Below are 17,347 nucleotides of genomic sequence, written 5' to 3' on the forward strand. Positions count from 1 at the left end.
GCTTCAGTTCATCCCAAAGGTGCTTGATGTGGTTAAGGTCAGGGCTCTGTGCAGGGCCACACCAAACTCATCAAACTGTTCCTCAAAATGGACCACACCTGAATTCAGGTGTGGCCAAATACTTAAATAAATATAGTATATTTTACGCTATTTTACGAGCAGATGAACTGGTGTACCTGATATCAAAGCGGTGGGCGAGTGTGTGACGAAAAATGTACTATGTAACATAATTCAGTGTATAATTAAGGACGTGTAAACTGTAACTGTGAAATGCTTTAGTAGCAGGATACTTCCTGTTAACGCCAATAAAGAAACTTGAGAGGAGAAGAGAAAAGAAATGTCACTATGCTTTCACAAAAAGCTGCTATTTGTATTCACACGTTTGTTGTAATGCTGCGGTTTTGCCTCCCACATACTCCAAGAAGAATATGATCAAGAGGAATTGTCTTTATTCTGGTCACAAATAAAACAAACTCGTCATAATGGAAAATTGTCTTCAACTAAGAGTATCTTTTCGTGGTGTTTGAAGATCAACAAATTGCTCTGAGAGCAAATAATAAGTGGCATTTATCTTTAAATGTGTCAGGCTTCCAGGACTTCAGCATAGATACTGTAGTTTTGTGGTTTATGCAAACGCAGGCTCTTAATATCAAACGTTGCACTGTAAATGAACTGCATCTGATCTCCGGATTTTACAGTAACACATTCCTGATTAATCTGCGTGTAAGATGGACACTGTCGCTGCAGCCAACTGTCATTGACTTAAACCATGGATGCCGCTTAAGTTACAGGTCAACCACTTGAGTTCATGTCTGGACTGCGCAGCAGTATCAGCTGCCCACTGTTACTCTAGACGCCGCACGTAGATACAGAGCATGAGAACAGGACTCGTCTTTATTTTTAAGCACCTTGAGTGGAGCATAATTGGCATTCAATGCTACGAAAACTATCCCAGGCATATGAAAGCGATCGACCCAGGCAAGAGTGGTGTTTGCATTTTAGATTTATATTTGTCTTGCAGCTAAAGGACCTGGGTTCGAGACACGGTCGGAATCAGGGCCTTCTCTGCAGGTTCTCCCCGTAGGTTAATCCTTTAATACCGAGCGTTTTGCAGACGACACATTCGCGCAAGTGCACCGTAATTAAGCCACGGTTTGTGTAAAAATTGCACATCAACGCCAATATGTGGTTATTACGGTAATTTCACTTGTGCTTTTGCAGGAAGCTGGCAAATTAGCATCTTTGTCGCAAACAAATGTTATTGTATGTGTTATAATGTTCCAATGTCAAATTTAGCCCTTTAGCACTAAAACTTTTTCTTAATTTCAAATTGTTAATACACTATTTAAACATATAGTCAATTGTAAATGACTGCCAGATATTGAAAGTAATTCAGGAAAAATGGGCAAATGCAAAGTTACAGGATGTTTTATGGCCCTTTTATGGTTAAAATTAGCAAAAACTCACCGCGTGCTGTGTGAAGGATGTCGAGCAACACGTGATTTAAACACTGCTTTACTATAGAGACACAAAAGAGAATCACGTGGAGCTGACAGGCTACATGCGCAGGAAAATGGTAATATCGTACCAGCTGGCATGTTGGTGCCTGCATCATGTTCCAGATAAGAACCGTATCAAGTGATTCCCCAATCCACAATTAAAATTTGATCTGCATGTGTTTGTTGCTTGTTTGCGTGTGTGTGTATGGCAATTTGTATACGTGTTGGTTTAATGACTGCCATGCCAGTTAATTCTCCCTCTATTTTTATGACCATTTGGACAGCTGACTGAAAGTGGAAAGTCTGGGTGCCAGTGTGCCACACACACACACACAAACAAACACACTGGTTTCCATCACTTCAGAGGACATTGCATTGACTCACATTCACTCCCTTGAGACTTACTCTAACCTTAACCATAACTACTACTGGTCTAATCATAATCCTGACCCTAACCTTAACCTGCAGTCATTTACATTACTTGATTTTTGTCCTCCATAAGGGAGACATTATCAAGACATTCCATTAACAAAGCCTTATTAACCATAACACGTTAATCCCAAACCCTAAAGTGACCACAATTCAAATCTAACTCCTAAACCGAATCAGTTCTACTGGTCCTAACAGGTCAGTGTTTATGACACATAAACACATGCAATTAGCAGTGTCCCCCCCAAGGTCCAATCAGGGAGTGTTTGTTTTGTGTGTGTTTGTGTGAGACAGAAAGCGAGAGACAGAGCGAGGCAGAGGCAGAGGCTGTGGTGTTCTGTCCAGACCCGTATCAGATTCAGTCCACAGTGATCCCCATGTTAATACCCTGCCTATCTATTTTAGCTGCAGGGACTCTTATGTAATCAGTCACGTTCTCTAAACACCACTATCTCAGTCACCGGCTTCTTATTTCTTATTTTACCATCCAGCAGGTGCTTCTCTCTTTCCCTCATCTACGGCGAGAAACCGTCAAGAGTATCAAAGTAAGAAGAGAAAACTAAGAAAAATGACATGTGGTGACAGATTTAATGTTCCTGCTGTGTTGGTGGTGGTGTTCAAGGTTCAACACTTATACAGAATTACATCACTTTTGCCATTGATGTGGGGTTTGTCATTATAGATATCCACAACTGAATTGTAGTTATCTGTATTTCCATTTTCAGATATCTACAGCGCCTTAATGACCAGTCATTACTTAAGTTCGAGATATCAAGATGTCCCTTTTAGATATCTTGAAGTCAGAATGAGTCAGAATGAAGTTGTACATATCTCAAGCTTGAATTATGACTAGTCATAATGATGTAGATATCTGAAACTGGAATTAGAGATATCTACAATTCAGTTGCTTACATACTGTATATCTATAATGACAAACCCCATACACATGACTGGCAAAAGTGACATAATTTCGACTATATATCTGTAATGATAATTCCAAATAGTCAAACTTGGTGATTAAATGGTAAAAAAAAAAAAAAAAGCTTTGTCATAAACAACTGTCAGCTACAATGCGTCACAGTTATTTTTGGAAAAGTCAGCAAGAAGGTGCACTAAACCACTGCTGTCATGTCTTAACTTTGTGAAATCTCTAAAAACAAAAACATGTGAAGCCAAAGATCATATCAAACAAACCTGGTTAAAAATAAAACGTGCATACAGGACCAGGTGCAACCAGCTGTAACCAAAGTTAAGTTTTTGTCATTTTAAGCAGCTGTTGGTACAAGGCAGGTTGAAGCCGTACTTTCATGTTGTTCCTGCAAAATATTGACCCCACTATTATTATTTATTTTTTTGAATACGCAGACCAAGCCATCTCGCACCAGCAATCATGCCACAGTTCTTTCTTATTCTGATGTCTAAATTAGGACAAAATCCAGTTGCTATCATGTGATTGGCTAGTTTTTGATGAGATATTTTTCCTCACAAGCAGTTGAACATGTGTACCTAATAAAGTGACCAGTGACTGCATATTAGATTTTTACTGTGCAATAAACAATGAATTTCAATTTTTCTTGCTCCTGTGGTGGTGATCACACAGAGGACGACAGAGGATATGAGGAGGTGGCAGCATGACAGCCACATATAGAAGAAGTGGAGCAGGATGGGTAAAAAAAAAAGAAAAAGACAAGAGGCCTAATTTCTTATTCACAGTTTCCCACTTTGTTTCTGCTCTTGGGCACATGCCCCAGCAGCATTGTTCTGCTACATGGCTCACTGTAGTGTGAAGTGAAATGGATTGAGTGACACGTGGAGAAAGATGGATGGATGGATGGGTAATGGGAGGTAAGTGAGGCGAGGTTACCTGCAGGTATTCAAAGATAGAAGAGCTCGCTTAATGTAGGACAGCTTTCCAACAGGGTATTATTCAGCCCTAAATATAGACGAGGCTAAAGTAGGCTAAGCTGTCAGTGCAACCAATATATATATAAATATATGTATAATGGATAGCAGCAAAGGTGAAAGGGGAGGTCTACAAGATGGTAGATGTGATTCTACGATGGATGGCTTGGAGACAGTGACACTGGAGGCAGAGCTGGGGGTGGCAGAGCTGAAGATGCTGAGATTTGACCAGGATGGACAGGTTTGGAAATTAGCATAATGAGGTACAGCTCAGGGAGAGGCAAGATTGAGGTGGTTTGGCAGAGGAGGCATAGTGATTATATCGAAGAAATGATGGAGGCAAAAAAAAGGCTGAATTATATAAAAGAAAAGGGTGAAAGGGTAAATGAGGGGATGCAGAAACTACTTGAAGGCAACGTCGCAGATGCACAGATCAACACAGCTGCAAATACCTAGGGGATTCCACAAGCAAATGGGAACCATGAAGAGGCAACAAGGAGAGCTGCCACAACCACCGAGTAAGACAGGTCCTCAAGAGTCGACTGAATGGTCGGAACAAGATCCAAGCCATCAATACCTACGCCCTACGCTGGTAATAAGATACCCCGCTGGGTATCTCACCTCACCACGCATGGAGGCTTTCAACCTAAGGTTGTACACGAAGCGTAAAAGGAACAAGGCCGAGGACGAGTGAGTGTCAAAGCCACTATTCATTCAGAATGAAACGACTAACATCCAAGAATACATCAGGAAGATGGCCCCTAATGATGTCCTGCTAAGTGAATGCCTCAGGCAGCTGGAACCCAGCAGAGAGGAGGGGCCAGAGGGGCAAACATGGAAGGACAAGCCCCTACATGGCATGTTTCACCGTCAAATTGACGGTGGAGCGGTGGAAGTGGCTGATATCGGATAAAACAGCACAGCGGCACTGATCATGGCTGTTGTGGCACATCACAGCAGGGTGTAAGATGCCGACACGTGGAACTCGACTCGAAGACGCCTGCAAAGGCGGTAAGCAACTGAACATAGTGGTTGTCGCAGTGGTGATAGATGTGGTGGCAATCCCAAGCAACAGCAACACCAAGAAGGAAGGAACACAAGAAGCTTGAGAAATACCAAGGGCTGAGAGAGGAGCCAGAGAAGATGTGGGGAGTAAAGGCAACTGTGGTCCCAGCAGCTGTAAACCCCCAAACTGGGAGAGTGGCTCCAAAAGATTCCAGGAAGAACATCTGAGATATCTTTCCAGAAGAGCACAATCCATCCACAGGAACTGCTAAGATGCTACTCATTTACGTCTTGTCTTCTCAATTAAAAGGACTGTCCTGCATGTTATCCCACATGATGACTTTTGTAATGTTTGGTCCCCAGAGATGTATAAATACTCAAATAAAGAAAACACCAGACGAAACGTATTCCCTAAACCTAACCAATGTGGGATTCAGTGGGTCTCTCTTTCGTGGTTTAAATGTTTGTAACACAGAAGGAATGAAAACAGTTCCTTGTTAAATAACCACAGTAGGATGTTAGTAATGTTTTAAAGGGACAGTTCAGATTTTTTTGAAGTGTGGTTGTATGAGACGTAGGTACACTATCATGTTGCCGATACCCTCTTACTAACAACACGATAATAAAAGGCTTGCCTGATAAAATCCACACCTGCTTCAAGTCTATAGCATCATAAGACTATTGCACATACTGTAGTTGTTGATCCACTGCTGTCCATATCAGTAAGTTCAAAAGTCTTATTTGTGATGTTGGTCTTTGAAAATCTTCATTCAGATTTACCAAAGTGACACAAACTTACCAAACGATGCACCAGTAGATCAGCAGCTCCTGTGTTCCTGAACGATAAAAACATGTTCTTTAAAGACTTTGGCGTGGCCGAGTGAGAGGTTTACAAACTTCAGTTTCCAGCTTGACCAGGCTGTCCAACGGTGAGGTTAAAGTCCAGTGAACATATTCTAAAGATATAAAGATATATCTTGACCTACGCAAGTAAAGACTAAATATTAATTTCTGTGTAAAAGGTTTTGGATAGTATATGTTAGGTGCACAGTGCATGCTCAGTGCAGTCAGCAGCGTTGATAATGGATCCCTTTAAGACAGACTTCAAAAACGGTGTTAAAGAGGATCATAAACCAAACCTCAGAGATTATTGAAGCCTTTAATTTGGCGTTTGCACGACTTCCTGCCTCCGTCCGCAGCAACTTGTCCATACACAAACGTCACGACAAAGAATTACTCATGGGCAACCTTCTGTGGCACTACGCCCTGTCCCTGAAAAGGTGACGAGTGAGATTTTTCGATATGATCTGGCAACTAATACGAGCTTTACTCCCGCCCTCAACTTTCTGCGTCACTCGCCTCAAATATCTAGTTGCTGGCAGACGCTGTTAACCTGCAGCAGCCAGCCAGGGTGAGCAGGGCCGCTCTACACGAACACATGTTTTACACTGTGCTGTGACAAGACCTGACTTGTTCCAGGTGTTGAGACCCACGCTGTACACTTCACTATTATCTTCAATGAGAGACTTTAACATTCCTGCCGGAGGATATCTGGGTTAACTGAGTTCACAGCAACACAGCTGAGGAACCAGGCCCGGGAAGTGGATTTGATTCACCAAACGACACGGTTGCCACTTGTATGTCAGTCCTCGCACTAGGCAAAAATAAATAACCGTGTCTGCTTTGACCTCAATATATCAATGTTATTTTTAGCAGGTAATCCTGGGTGTGGTTATGATAAAGCAAAATGGCACAGTTCAGTGGCACTCCTCGCTCACAGCAGCCCTGCCAGGAAACCAACTAGTTTGTGAAAAACATGCCCAACAACACACAGATTGCACAGATATTTTAATCTCATTCTCTTTCTGTCCAGGTAATTTTGTCACCTACACCTATTGTGAGAAGCGAGATGAGTTCCTGACTGTTTCAAATGGCTGAATACATGTTAGAGTGTCTGTTGGAAAGCAAACCGCACGCGGAAGAACAAACTCCTCGTATGTAGGTCACAAAAAGGAGTGAAAAATATCCACCCAAACCTGCTCTCTTTTCTGCCTCAGCTTCCCAGTGTACGCGAATACCTCCAACGATAGTGACTCATTCAGACATTCCCACTCTCCACAGGCAGTGACTCATCAGAGCACCATTCAGGATAGGTGCGACATTCTGAGAACGACTGCTGTGGACCAAACAGGTGTGGAGATCCTCGCAGTCAGAGTGGGTGGAAACCTACATTTCTGGACATTCAAAAAAACTTAAATTTATGACTTCTATAATACAGCAAACATGTTTAAGACAACCGTTTTGTTTCTTAATGGTTTAAGTTATTAGATGACCTAGGGCTCTTCTGTGTGGACTTGTTCTCCCCGTGTCTGTGTGTGTATGGGATGGGATGCAGATGTTAATTAAATACACGAAACTGATCATAGGTGTGAATGGGGTTGTTTACCTGTGTGTGTTAGCCCTGCGATGGTCTGGTTACCCGTCTCGGGTGTACCCCATTGTCAACTGGGGTTGGCTCCACCTCCCCACAGCCCTCATGTGGAGGATAAAGTGGTAGACAATTAAGGCATATCAGCTAAGAATTCCCTAAAAAACATTTTCTAACAAAAAGAAACTAAATCTAAAGATGCTGGTGTTGCTGGGGTATAAGTCAGGTGCTAACTTTAAGTCAGTATACAGATAGTTTTGTCCTGCCTTACCTTTACTGTCCAACTATAGCCCATTCAAGACTATGAAGAAGTATTTTGTGTGTCTTGTCCATCGGTCTTGGCACATGCCCCATACCATTCCTTCACTGCAAACAGGAAATTATTAATTTTATATGAAGGCAGAACAGATACATTGCGCAAGTAAAGCAAGACGCCTGCTAACAGGTTGGATTACGAGGTAAAACACAGATTTGTCCAGGAAAAGTTTTAGAAGTTAATTCTGTCCTGGTCATTCAGCAGTTTGACTGGATAAACACTACTTGTTCCTGACCTTCCACTGCGCTGTATACATACAAATGCTGATAGTATTGCTTGGCAGAGCCCGTTTACAGATGAAGGACAGAGCATATGCGGAATGTTACATCGTTTCTGTTCAACAAGACTAAACAGGCAGTTACAACAACAAAAATAGCCAGAAGTTTAACTGTAGACGAACAGTTAGTTGCATATATCTATTTTAACCACTTTATCAGAGGTTCTACAACAATGCAAGAGCAGGTTTCATTCACTATACTGCAACCATGAGCTAAAAGGAAATGTTTGGTTTTGTTCTCAGTGTGCACACTCCCAGTTCAAATGCCTGGAAGGAGTCCACCAGTCAGACGCTGCAGGACAAGCGGCAGGAACAAGGGCTTCTGAACAAATGCATAATTGCCAGAGATGTTGAACTCACAAATGAAGTATATATGGCACAGTGTTCTCAATAACACAGTATACCAACACTGGTTATGCAACAGTGGACTACAAAAGTGTTCATACTGGAAAAACCATCCTCTAGAGGCAAGAATACCTTCCATATAATAAAATTGAAAGGACACCTACATATGCCTTACAGTGAAGTCGCATCAGCAAAAGTCCCCACACAGAATGAGAAAAAAAAAGACATTTGGACAAGGCTACAAGTGCAACATGGGTTTATTGTGAAACTAGTTATTAAGACATGATCTTGATTAATGCCATATCAAATCTTAAACTCCGCTGAAGTAAAGTGCAGATTCATATCAAGTTGCCCTGGGAGTCCTCATACATTTTCCATGTCTGGTTCTAAACTTTCAGGTTAAACAGATGGCAATATGAAATCCTGTGTAATATGAAGAGCCCTTTTTTCAACCCACACGTCTAAAGCTAATGTGCAAACATGGTAATTCACAAAGCTTTACTATTCTGTACGTCTCGACACGACCTCCCACTCGTTCGTGTCTTTCTAGTTCTCATACAATTGGATGACAGTTGTACAAAATAAGCCGAACTAGCCCAGCTCTGTCTAGTTTGAAGTCTAGGAGTTCCCGTGAAAAGGTTTTCTGCAATGACTGCCTGGTTGATCAATTATGGTGCTGCTGCACATGCACAGAGAGCCAGATGTTGGTAACCAACCCAAGTTTTTCTTTTTAGATCAGAATCATTGAAGAATGATGGCATTTAAAGGTCGGCCACGTATGACCGCAAAGAGGTCACTTCTGCGTACAAGCCTGCACACTCCAGCGGTTGTTGACAGGTTTTGGCCGCTGTGGTGTTCAGTGGCAGTCGTGCATTATGGAATCTCCATGAGTGCCACTTCACCTAACTCTTGTCCTCAACAGTTTGTGTAAGCTAAAAAAAAAACTGAAAAAAAAAAACCACTCTGCATACAAGGAACAATCCGTGTGGCACTCATTCACACGTACAGACACGCAATTGCTCAAACTCATTCACTCTTAAAACAATCGGTTCAAATCGTCTTTATATCTCCACCTTCTGCGAGTTAGAGCAGGGAGATACTGGAGAAAACGGCAGCGATGAGGTAAACACAAAAACTCATGAGCGATATTGCACAGACAAGTGCCGGCACAAAATACAACAGTCTCTCTTTCCAACAGCCTAGCCTGTGCATAGGAAGAATAAAGCACTTATGGTGTTCGCACACATTAACCCTTCTCGTAAAGCTTTGATATACACTGAAGTTGGAACAACAAATGGATCTTGAATCCACATGACTTGGCAGATATCCAGAGTTGCACGACAATGCATTGTAAAAGAAGAAAAATCAAATAAAAAAATGTGATGACTGCAGAAGGGTCCATGACTGATGGCAACAGTGATGGGACAAACCAAAAAAAAAAAAAAACATAACCTGAAGTCCCAGCATATGTAGAAACACCTCAATCCTTGCTTTGTGAAGAGAGAAAACAGGCAAAGTTGAGGCTGAATTAAAGCCAGCATGGAGAAAAATCTCTCAAGTTTCATTCAATAAATAGCATTGTGGAATATGCAAAAAAAAAAAATATCCATGTTTTCTGAAGCAAAAATACATAAACCCTTTGCACAGTTCACCCAGAGATACAACTGCGTCTGTCCCATGTTGCAATCCACGTTAATACATCCTCACAGGTGGGGGCTGTGAGTGGTTCAGAGCTGTGGCTGCACAAAAACGGCAAACAGAGGACAAAAATGGTCACTCAATCCTCCATTTACTCTCAATTGTTTTCTTCATTGTCCTGGTTGAATGAGGACATTTTTGTGCACATGGATGGTCAAGTTCATTCTCTCCAAATAGTTCTGATTTGCAAACATCAAATAGCAAAAATTGGGTCTCTTAGATCATCAAACATCAAAATAGATCAGGTGTCAAACCTTAATGTTCATCCAATGCACTCAATGTAAATCACACGTCACCTCTTTTTCATCCGTCGGATTTACCGCATACTCCTTCATGGTCATTATCTGTGGAGCAAGACAAAGGCCTCGAGTTTCTCGGGAATGTTACCCCGGTAGTTGAGGCCGTGCTTGATGATGGCCCTGGCGGCGAGGCACTGCAGAGTGGTGTGGTTAATGGGCTGGATGACATTCCTGGCCAGCTCCTTCTCGTCCAGAAGGTCACAGGCCGTTTGTTGGAAGGCGTTGGTGCTGTCGAAGTGAGTCCCGCAGGAAATCAGAAGGTTCATGATGTCGGGGTGACCGTTTGATGCAGCTATGTGGAGGGGGCTGTGGGGCGTAGATAATAAGACGTTTATACTTCACAACATCAACAGCAAGTCTCCTAATACACTGATGTGCTGACATGCTATATTTTTATGTTTTCACTTGCATTCATTTGACATGCACTACCGTTCAAAAGTTTGGGGTCACTTAGAAATTTTATTTTTGAAGGAAAAGCACATTTTTCAATGAATATAACATTAAATGAATCAGAAATACACTCTATACATTGTCAATGTGGTAAACGACTATTCTAGCTGCAAACGTCTGGTTTTTAATGGAATATGTACATAGGTGTATAGAGGCCCATTTCCAGTGTTCTAATGGTACATTGTGTTTGCTAATGGCGTTAAAAGGCTATTGGATGATTAGAAAACCCTTGAAAACCCTTGTGTAATTATGTTAGCACAGCTGAAAACAGTTTTGCTGGTTCTTTGACCAAAGCAAAGTTTATCATTTTGAATACAAATCATTATTTCTAATCTTGTCAATGTCTCGACTATATTTTTTCTATTAATTTTGCAACTCTTTTGATGAATAAAAGTGTGACTTTTAATGGAAAACACAAAAAAATTGTGTAGGTGACCCCAAACTTTTGAACGGTAATGTACATCCTTTTTCAGGGATATATTTAGGGCTACAACCAAGAATTATAGTCAGTGAACAGACCTGTTGTCATCTTCATCTCTGCAGTTAACATCTGCCCCACATTCAAGAAGGATGGAGGCGACCGTGAGGGAGGGGAACTTGCAGACAGGATAGCGGCCCACACAGGTGGTGTTGCGATCGACCGCCAGGTGTAGTGGACTGTAGCCATTCTTGCCACATGGCTGAAGCTTCAGGAATCTGAAGACACGAGAAAGGTGTCAGCTTTTCATCGAGAAAGGTCACAACGAGCGGCCAACATCACAGAAGCAGCACTGTGCAAGGACGAGGCGGCTTTCAAACCGACTCAGGGCTTCAGTTTGATCTATTATTATAACTATGATAGAGTTTATGAGGCTATCGTATTTATATACAAGACTCATTAACACATTTCGACAAGGCCTACCCTCACTAGAAAGCAATGCATGTAACTAAGTAGGCTAAAAACACAGCAACACACCTATATATCGTTTCCTTCTTGAAATGGTCCTGCTCCGCAGTACAAGACACCTTCTCTAATAGGCAAATGAGGTGCAGGATGATTGACAGCGCCTTGCTGAGCTGTGCAGGGTCAGGAGGTATTGGTCCATTTTGCTTGACTGCCCGCTCAATCTCCAACACGCTCTTGGACAAGATCCCCATCAAGTCCTCAAATGACACAGACGTGCCAAGCAGCCCCTTGGCCCTGTCCTGCAGCATGAAGGAGAAGAGCTCAGCGAAGGACAGCAGGCTGGAGGCGGTCATAGGACTGAGGGGATCCAGGTTGCTTTGCTGCATGTCCAGCGCGTACTTCCACAGATTGATGCAGCGCTCAAAGTTCCCAGAGTCGGCATAGACGGCACCTCGGTAGCGGATGTAGTAAGATGTATCTGGGTGTTGTGGGCCAAGGATTCTCTCTCTGATAAGCAAAGCCTGCATTCGCATCTCATCTGGATCAGAAATCAATCCATCCAGCTCTTCTCCATTTGTGACCTGGTAAAAAGATAGAAATTTGGCCTGGTTTTACATATCGACACAGCAATAAACAAATCGGACGCATGTGTCTCTCTCCAAAACCAGACACTGACTTTTCCTGCACAGTGACTAAGAGCATTAACTATGTTGAGTCTGTCTGTTGGATTATGGCAGCAAGCAAACCTTTTCAGGAGCTTTACAACACAACAAGAATGAGGGACACGAAAGGACAGACTCACCTCCCTGGCATAGTCGTAGGCCATGATCAGCTGCTTGGGTTCAGGTTTATAGACAATGTTGTTACTGTCGATGTATCTAAGGTCCATTGCTCTCTTCCAGTATTTCAAAGCTCCAAGCAAATCTCTCTTTTTGTCAACAAACGTGGCCCCCAAGAGCTCCAGTGCATCAATGCGCTCCTTGTGGCTTGTCTGCAGAGGAAAGAACATAATTTTTTTCCATACTTAAAAGCCACTCGTATATTTGCAGACAAACTGATCAGTAGGTGACAAAAGGCCTGACCTGTTGGTGCGTCGTTAGGTAGTCTACGATGTTAGTGTGGCCTGTGACGCTGGCGGAAAGTAGGGGCGTCATGCCGTAGCCGTCCTGCTCCATGGACGCGCCGTACTGAAGCAACATCCGCATGATCTCCAGACTGCCCGACTCGGCACAGTCGTGGAGCGCAGTGTTGCCTGTGAACAGAGTTAATGTGCAACAGATCATGTTATTCATATTTAATGAGAACACAAAGAAGGCAGAAATACCACACAGATAACAGACTGAGAATTGAGACGCATTCAAATACGGGAAATGACATGAATGAAAACTCAGAAGAGTTACACGAGTGCAACTATTTATTGCCCTCTTTAATTAGAACAGATGAGCTGATACAGAATTACTCTATGTGCCCAAAGAGCCACTCGTGTGCAAATCATGTTCTCATGCACAATGTTGAGTAAACCTAGTAAATGTAAAATCAGAACAGCTACTGTAGACTGGGGCTCGTGTAGTGTGATAAAGCTTTAAAATGATCTGTGAATTGAAAACACGTTTACTCCACATAAAGTCTGTGTTTTGTTTTGTGCAATCTGACAAAAAGGTGAAGAACATACTGTGTGTTTTGTGTCGTTTGTTAAATGAATGCAACGGCCTGGAGGTAAAATACCAAGCATGTGTTGGCTGCTTTTGTGCCGTCGTCCTGAGGTCTGGGAGCATACTGATAGTTAACATCTGGTTAGGGGGAAAAAATTATCTCATCTACACAACACAAAACACTATATGCTTGCTCTTACCCATTAATCTGTTCAGTGTTAAGCCACATCCATACTACTGTTTTCATTTTAAAACACATACATTCTGCTCTAGATACACCCAATGTCTCCATTACCCTGGCACTTCAAATCCCTAAAATGTTTTTTAATTGCCATCGGCTCCGTTTTAGTTTGAAAACCTTGGGGGTTCCGTTTAGTCTGGTCAGGCAGAAACAAGTTTTCTCTGAAACAATGATGTGAATATGCTCATTCACTTCCTGATTATGGCATTCACTTCCTGCTTATTGAGCCAGTCGGAAAAGAAAAGCTACATTAATACTTTCAACTGCAACCTGACATTGGTCTAATGAAAGAAATTCCTGCTCTGACTTTCCATCATCGACTCACCATTCATCTGCAGAGGATAGAATCGGCTTAATGTTTACACGGGCACACACCAGTATGCTGGTCGTATGAATGCAAATTATTGCTGAAACATTGAACTGAATGTGGATTTTTTTTTTTTTAACCCGAAAACAGTTTCTAAATGAAAGCATTAAGGTTGCAACTAATAGTTATTTTAATCAATCAATCTGACTGATTACTTATTTGGTTCAGAAAGTGCTGATCGGTGCATTTTCAGGGTTTTACCACTAAAAAACAGTACCAAAACAAACTGTACTAGTTGAAAACGGCATTAGTGATGTGGAACAAAGAAACCAGAAAACATTCACATCATCAAACCGATGATTAGGTACAAACATGCTAGTCCGGACATGGGGGTACATTTTTTTGTGTTGCATATTTTTTCTAAATGAATAAATGTCAACAAAAACATAGCACACTTGGGAAACAACACATAACACTTTCACAACCATTTATCTATCCATTTTCTACCATCCATCCATTATCCTCCACAGGAGGGTCGTGGGAGTGCTGTGCCAATCTCATAAAAAAAATACAATTTATATATAGGGATTTGAATCCTATATTTGATATAGGGATTAGGCTTGATACTTATATGCTCTAAACAGAATTTAGGCTTCTTTAGGCCCAAGGGAGCTGGGGTACCTCAGTAATAGATTATGTCTGATCTTAAGAAATGTAAAGTATTGGTTTATCAGGAGGTAAGTGAGCTGGCCTCAGCTTTTTAGAGCCAATTCATCAGCTGTGGATGTAGACACCAGACTTGTTGATATTTCTTATTCAAAACAACGTCCACTGTTACCATACCATAACCAATATTGCAAATCTGCTTGTTCAGCTGTTATAGGATAAGCAACAATTTAAAGAATTGACTTGAACGGCTACTTTTCTAAATTAATTAAATCACAACGCGTTTGAAAAAGAACATGCACTGGTTTGTGCTCCTGCCTCCTGTTCTTTTACTGGTCATTGTCTAAACTCTTAGTTGTGTTTTGGATACTGGTGAAATTAACTAATTTAAGTAAAAGTGGATTCTCTGGGGCCAAAAAAGCTCAGAGGAGGTGTTGACTAATGTTCAAAAGTGACCTTAAATCCACTTTAATCCATTGGAACAAACAATTGAAGATAACCACAGCAGCAACATGTAAGTTTACCAACAGGCCTTTAAACCGTTGTCAGCAAATGAATGAGCTCATTATGAAGTAAATGTGTGATCTGTGTGAGCTGTTCATTGATGGTGTGTACTTTTGTTTTGTCGTTTAGTTTTGTAAAATTTGTTCATTAATGTGAGCAATGACATAGATTCATGATGTGGGCAGAGCTTCTTCAGGAACTATCTGAGGGGAAAATGTGATCTTTCAAAACACACCCACTACAAATCCAAGATGACATAATATGCTTCACAACTTTCTATTGTGAAACCAGATGTTCGTGTTATTATGATGAGTCATTCTGAATGGAAATGTAACACGTAAATGGGTCAACTGTGTTACATTTTCCTGATTGAAGCCAAGCGCACATTTATATGCGTGTAATCATCTGTGATGTATGGAGGTATGAGTGGTATTTACAGTATAATCCTAATGGGATTATCTCATAGTAGGAAATCAACTTACTGTGAGATATGTTGAACCTTTTCTACCTTTTCAAAATAACATCTTCAGTAGTAAGTTGTAGATAAATGGACTTGCTTGGGTTGAGTGTAAGACTTTCCCTGAACTCAAGCAAGTTAGGTCACCTGGTGAAGATGATGATGACCTGAATGACTGAGCCTTCACAGACATGTTGCTACAAATCACCAGCTGGTCTTATCTCATGGTCAGAGATCATGGGGATGTCGGAGAACACTGGGTGCCATTGGTTTGTTGGTCATTTTAAGTACTCACTCACCTTTAACACTTTTCCTGTTGACATCTGCACCTTTCTCCAGCAGATACTGTGCAATCTCCTTGTGTCCCTTATAGCAGGAAATCATGAGACACGTGTGGCCGTGCCTGTTGGCTACCTCCAGGTCAGCTTTGTGCTCCACCAGGTACCTCACGATGTCCAGGTGACCGTCAAAGCAGGCTGCCCTCAGGGGCGTTGAGTTTGTCAGGGTCGTGCTGTTGACTGAAGCTCCGTGGCCCAGCAGGGACTGGACAACCTTCAGGTGACCCGCCGCAGAGGCGGCCCAGAGAGGTGGCGCTCCTTCGATTGTCTCCCCGTCAAAGTTCACGGACCCACCGACCTCAACAGGGGCGCAGCAGCACTCCAGCAGATACTCCACCAGTTCCAGGTGGCCGTAGCGGGCGGCCATCAGCAGCGGCGTGGCCCCGTTTGTCTTCTCGCCCATCAGTTTTGTCACATCAGGTCCATCTTTGTTCTCCAAGAGTTTTTGGAGCAGCCGGAGCTTACCGTCCCTGGCTGCGTTAAATACTGCCGTCTTCAAATCCATGTCAGTAAATGAGTGGACAAACAATACTTCGAGAGACAGGTGGAGCTCGGGATCCCTTTGTTTACAAGCTCGCCCTTCTTAGCTAATGCTTGTGTTTCCACTGTGAGTCAACGGTGAATCACGATGTTCTCGATTTCATCTCGTTTCATTAATCGTCACCGTCAGTCTGTAGTGTGGACACTTCACTTAAAATCGTAGCGTTTGAGGCGACCTTTAGTCCGGTAACGCATCTGTCGCCGCGCTAGCTAATGTGGCTAGTCAACTTCCTTGATCACTTAAAGCTAACCGACTAGCTCCGTTTAGCTGAACCGCTTCACACCTCTTTAGTTGCCCGGCGACAGATACTCCTCCGTGGACACTTCTCCTTCAAGAGGCTCTTCCCCAATACACATCCTTTCCACGGCTGTCATTGTTCCACAGTTCACTCCTGAGACGTTATTTATATTCACTTTCCCTGGGGCCGAAATGTAGATATCCACCCCCACCCGTTTCGCGTGTGGCTGCCTGCTAGCTAAGCTAGCGTGGGACAACGACGTTGGCTCAGCAGTTGTGGGGATATCCCCGATATCCACGGCGTATTCCCTCCACACACACGCCGAGAAACAAACGACACACGTTACCCCGGGAAAGATAGTCTCCGGCAAGCGTCGGTGAGGCCGCTCAGAGCGCTGACACGACTGTCATCCCAGCCAGGAGGAAGGTAAATAGGGAAGGCTGTATCCACCCACGGCTCAGCCTGGCGAACGATCACGACTCAAGTTCTGTCAAATCGCAAACGCAACGCAGTGTCTTTTTTCTCAACTACAGCGAATGATTGACGTGTGCGCAACCAATCAGAGAGCAGCTGTGGCGCCGCGCAGCCAATGAGAACACAGCAACACAAGTAAAGGTCCAGTTACTTTGATTGGTTTTCAATGAACTTAAAGAGAAGGGACGAGATTGTCCTCACTTCACTGAGACGGGGAACACTGTACACGTCTCATTCTCTGCTTATATAATTATAGCCTTGCTCCATTTTGCCTTGCTCAACGTTAATTAATTCCTATTCCTATTATTCATGACCCAACTTGTTTTATATGAACCTAATAATTTATTGATTTCCATGTCTTTTCAAAATAAAAGTTTGGGGAAAAACAACACTGA

General features: G+C 42.5%; 1 protein-coding gene across 1 annotated transcript; it reads right to left on the reverse strand.

Annotated features, from left to right (window-relative positions):
- Positions 1-8,538: 8,538 nt before the first annotated feature.
- fem1c (fem-1 homolog c) lies at positions 8,539-16,881 on the reverse strand. Its single transcript, XM_083904424.1, has 6 exons — positions 15,661-16,881; positions 12,617-12,786; positions 12,337-12,525; positions 11,604-12,115; positions 11,168-11,344; positions 8,539-10,504 (listed from the first exon to the last, which is right to left on the reverse strand). Exons 1-6 carry the CDS (start codon positions 16,202-16,204, stop codon positions 10,240-10,242), a joined length of 1,857 nt encoding a protein of 618 aa, XP_083760550.1. The 5' UTR covers positions 16,205-16,881; the 3' UTR covers positions 8,539-10,239.
- Between the last annotated feature and the right edge of the window lie 466 nt (positions 16,882-17,347).

The sequence above is a fragment of the Microchirus variegatus genome (assembly GCF_963457635.1).
Source record: "Microchirus variegatus genome assembly, chromosome: 18".
Lineage (NCBI taxonomy): Eukaryota > Metazoa > Chordata > Actinopteri > Pleuronectiformes > Soleidae > Microchirus > Microchirus variegatus.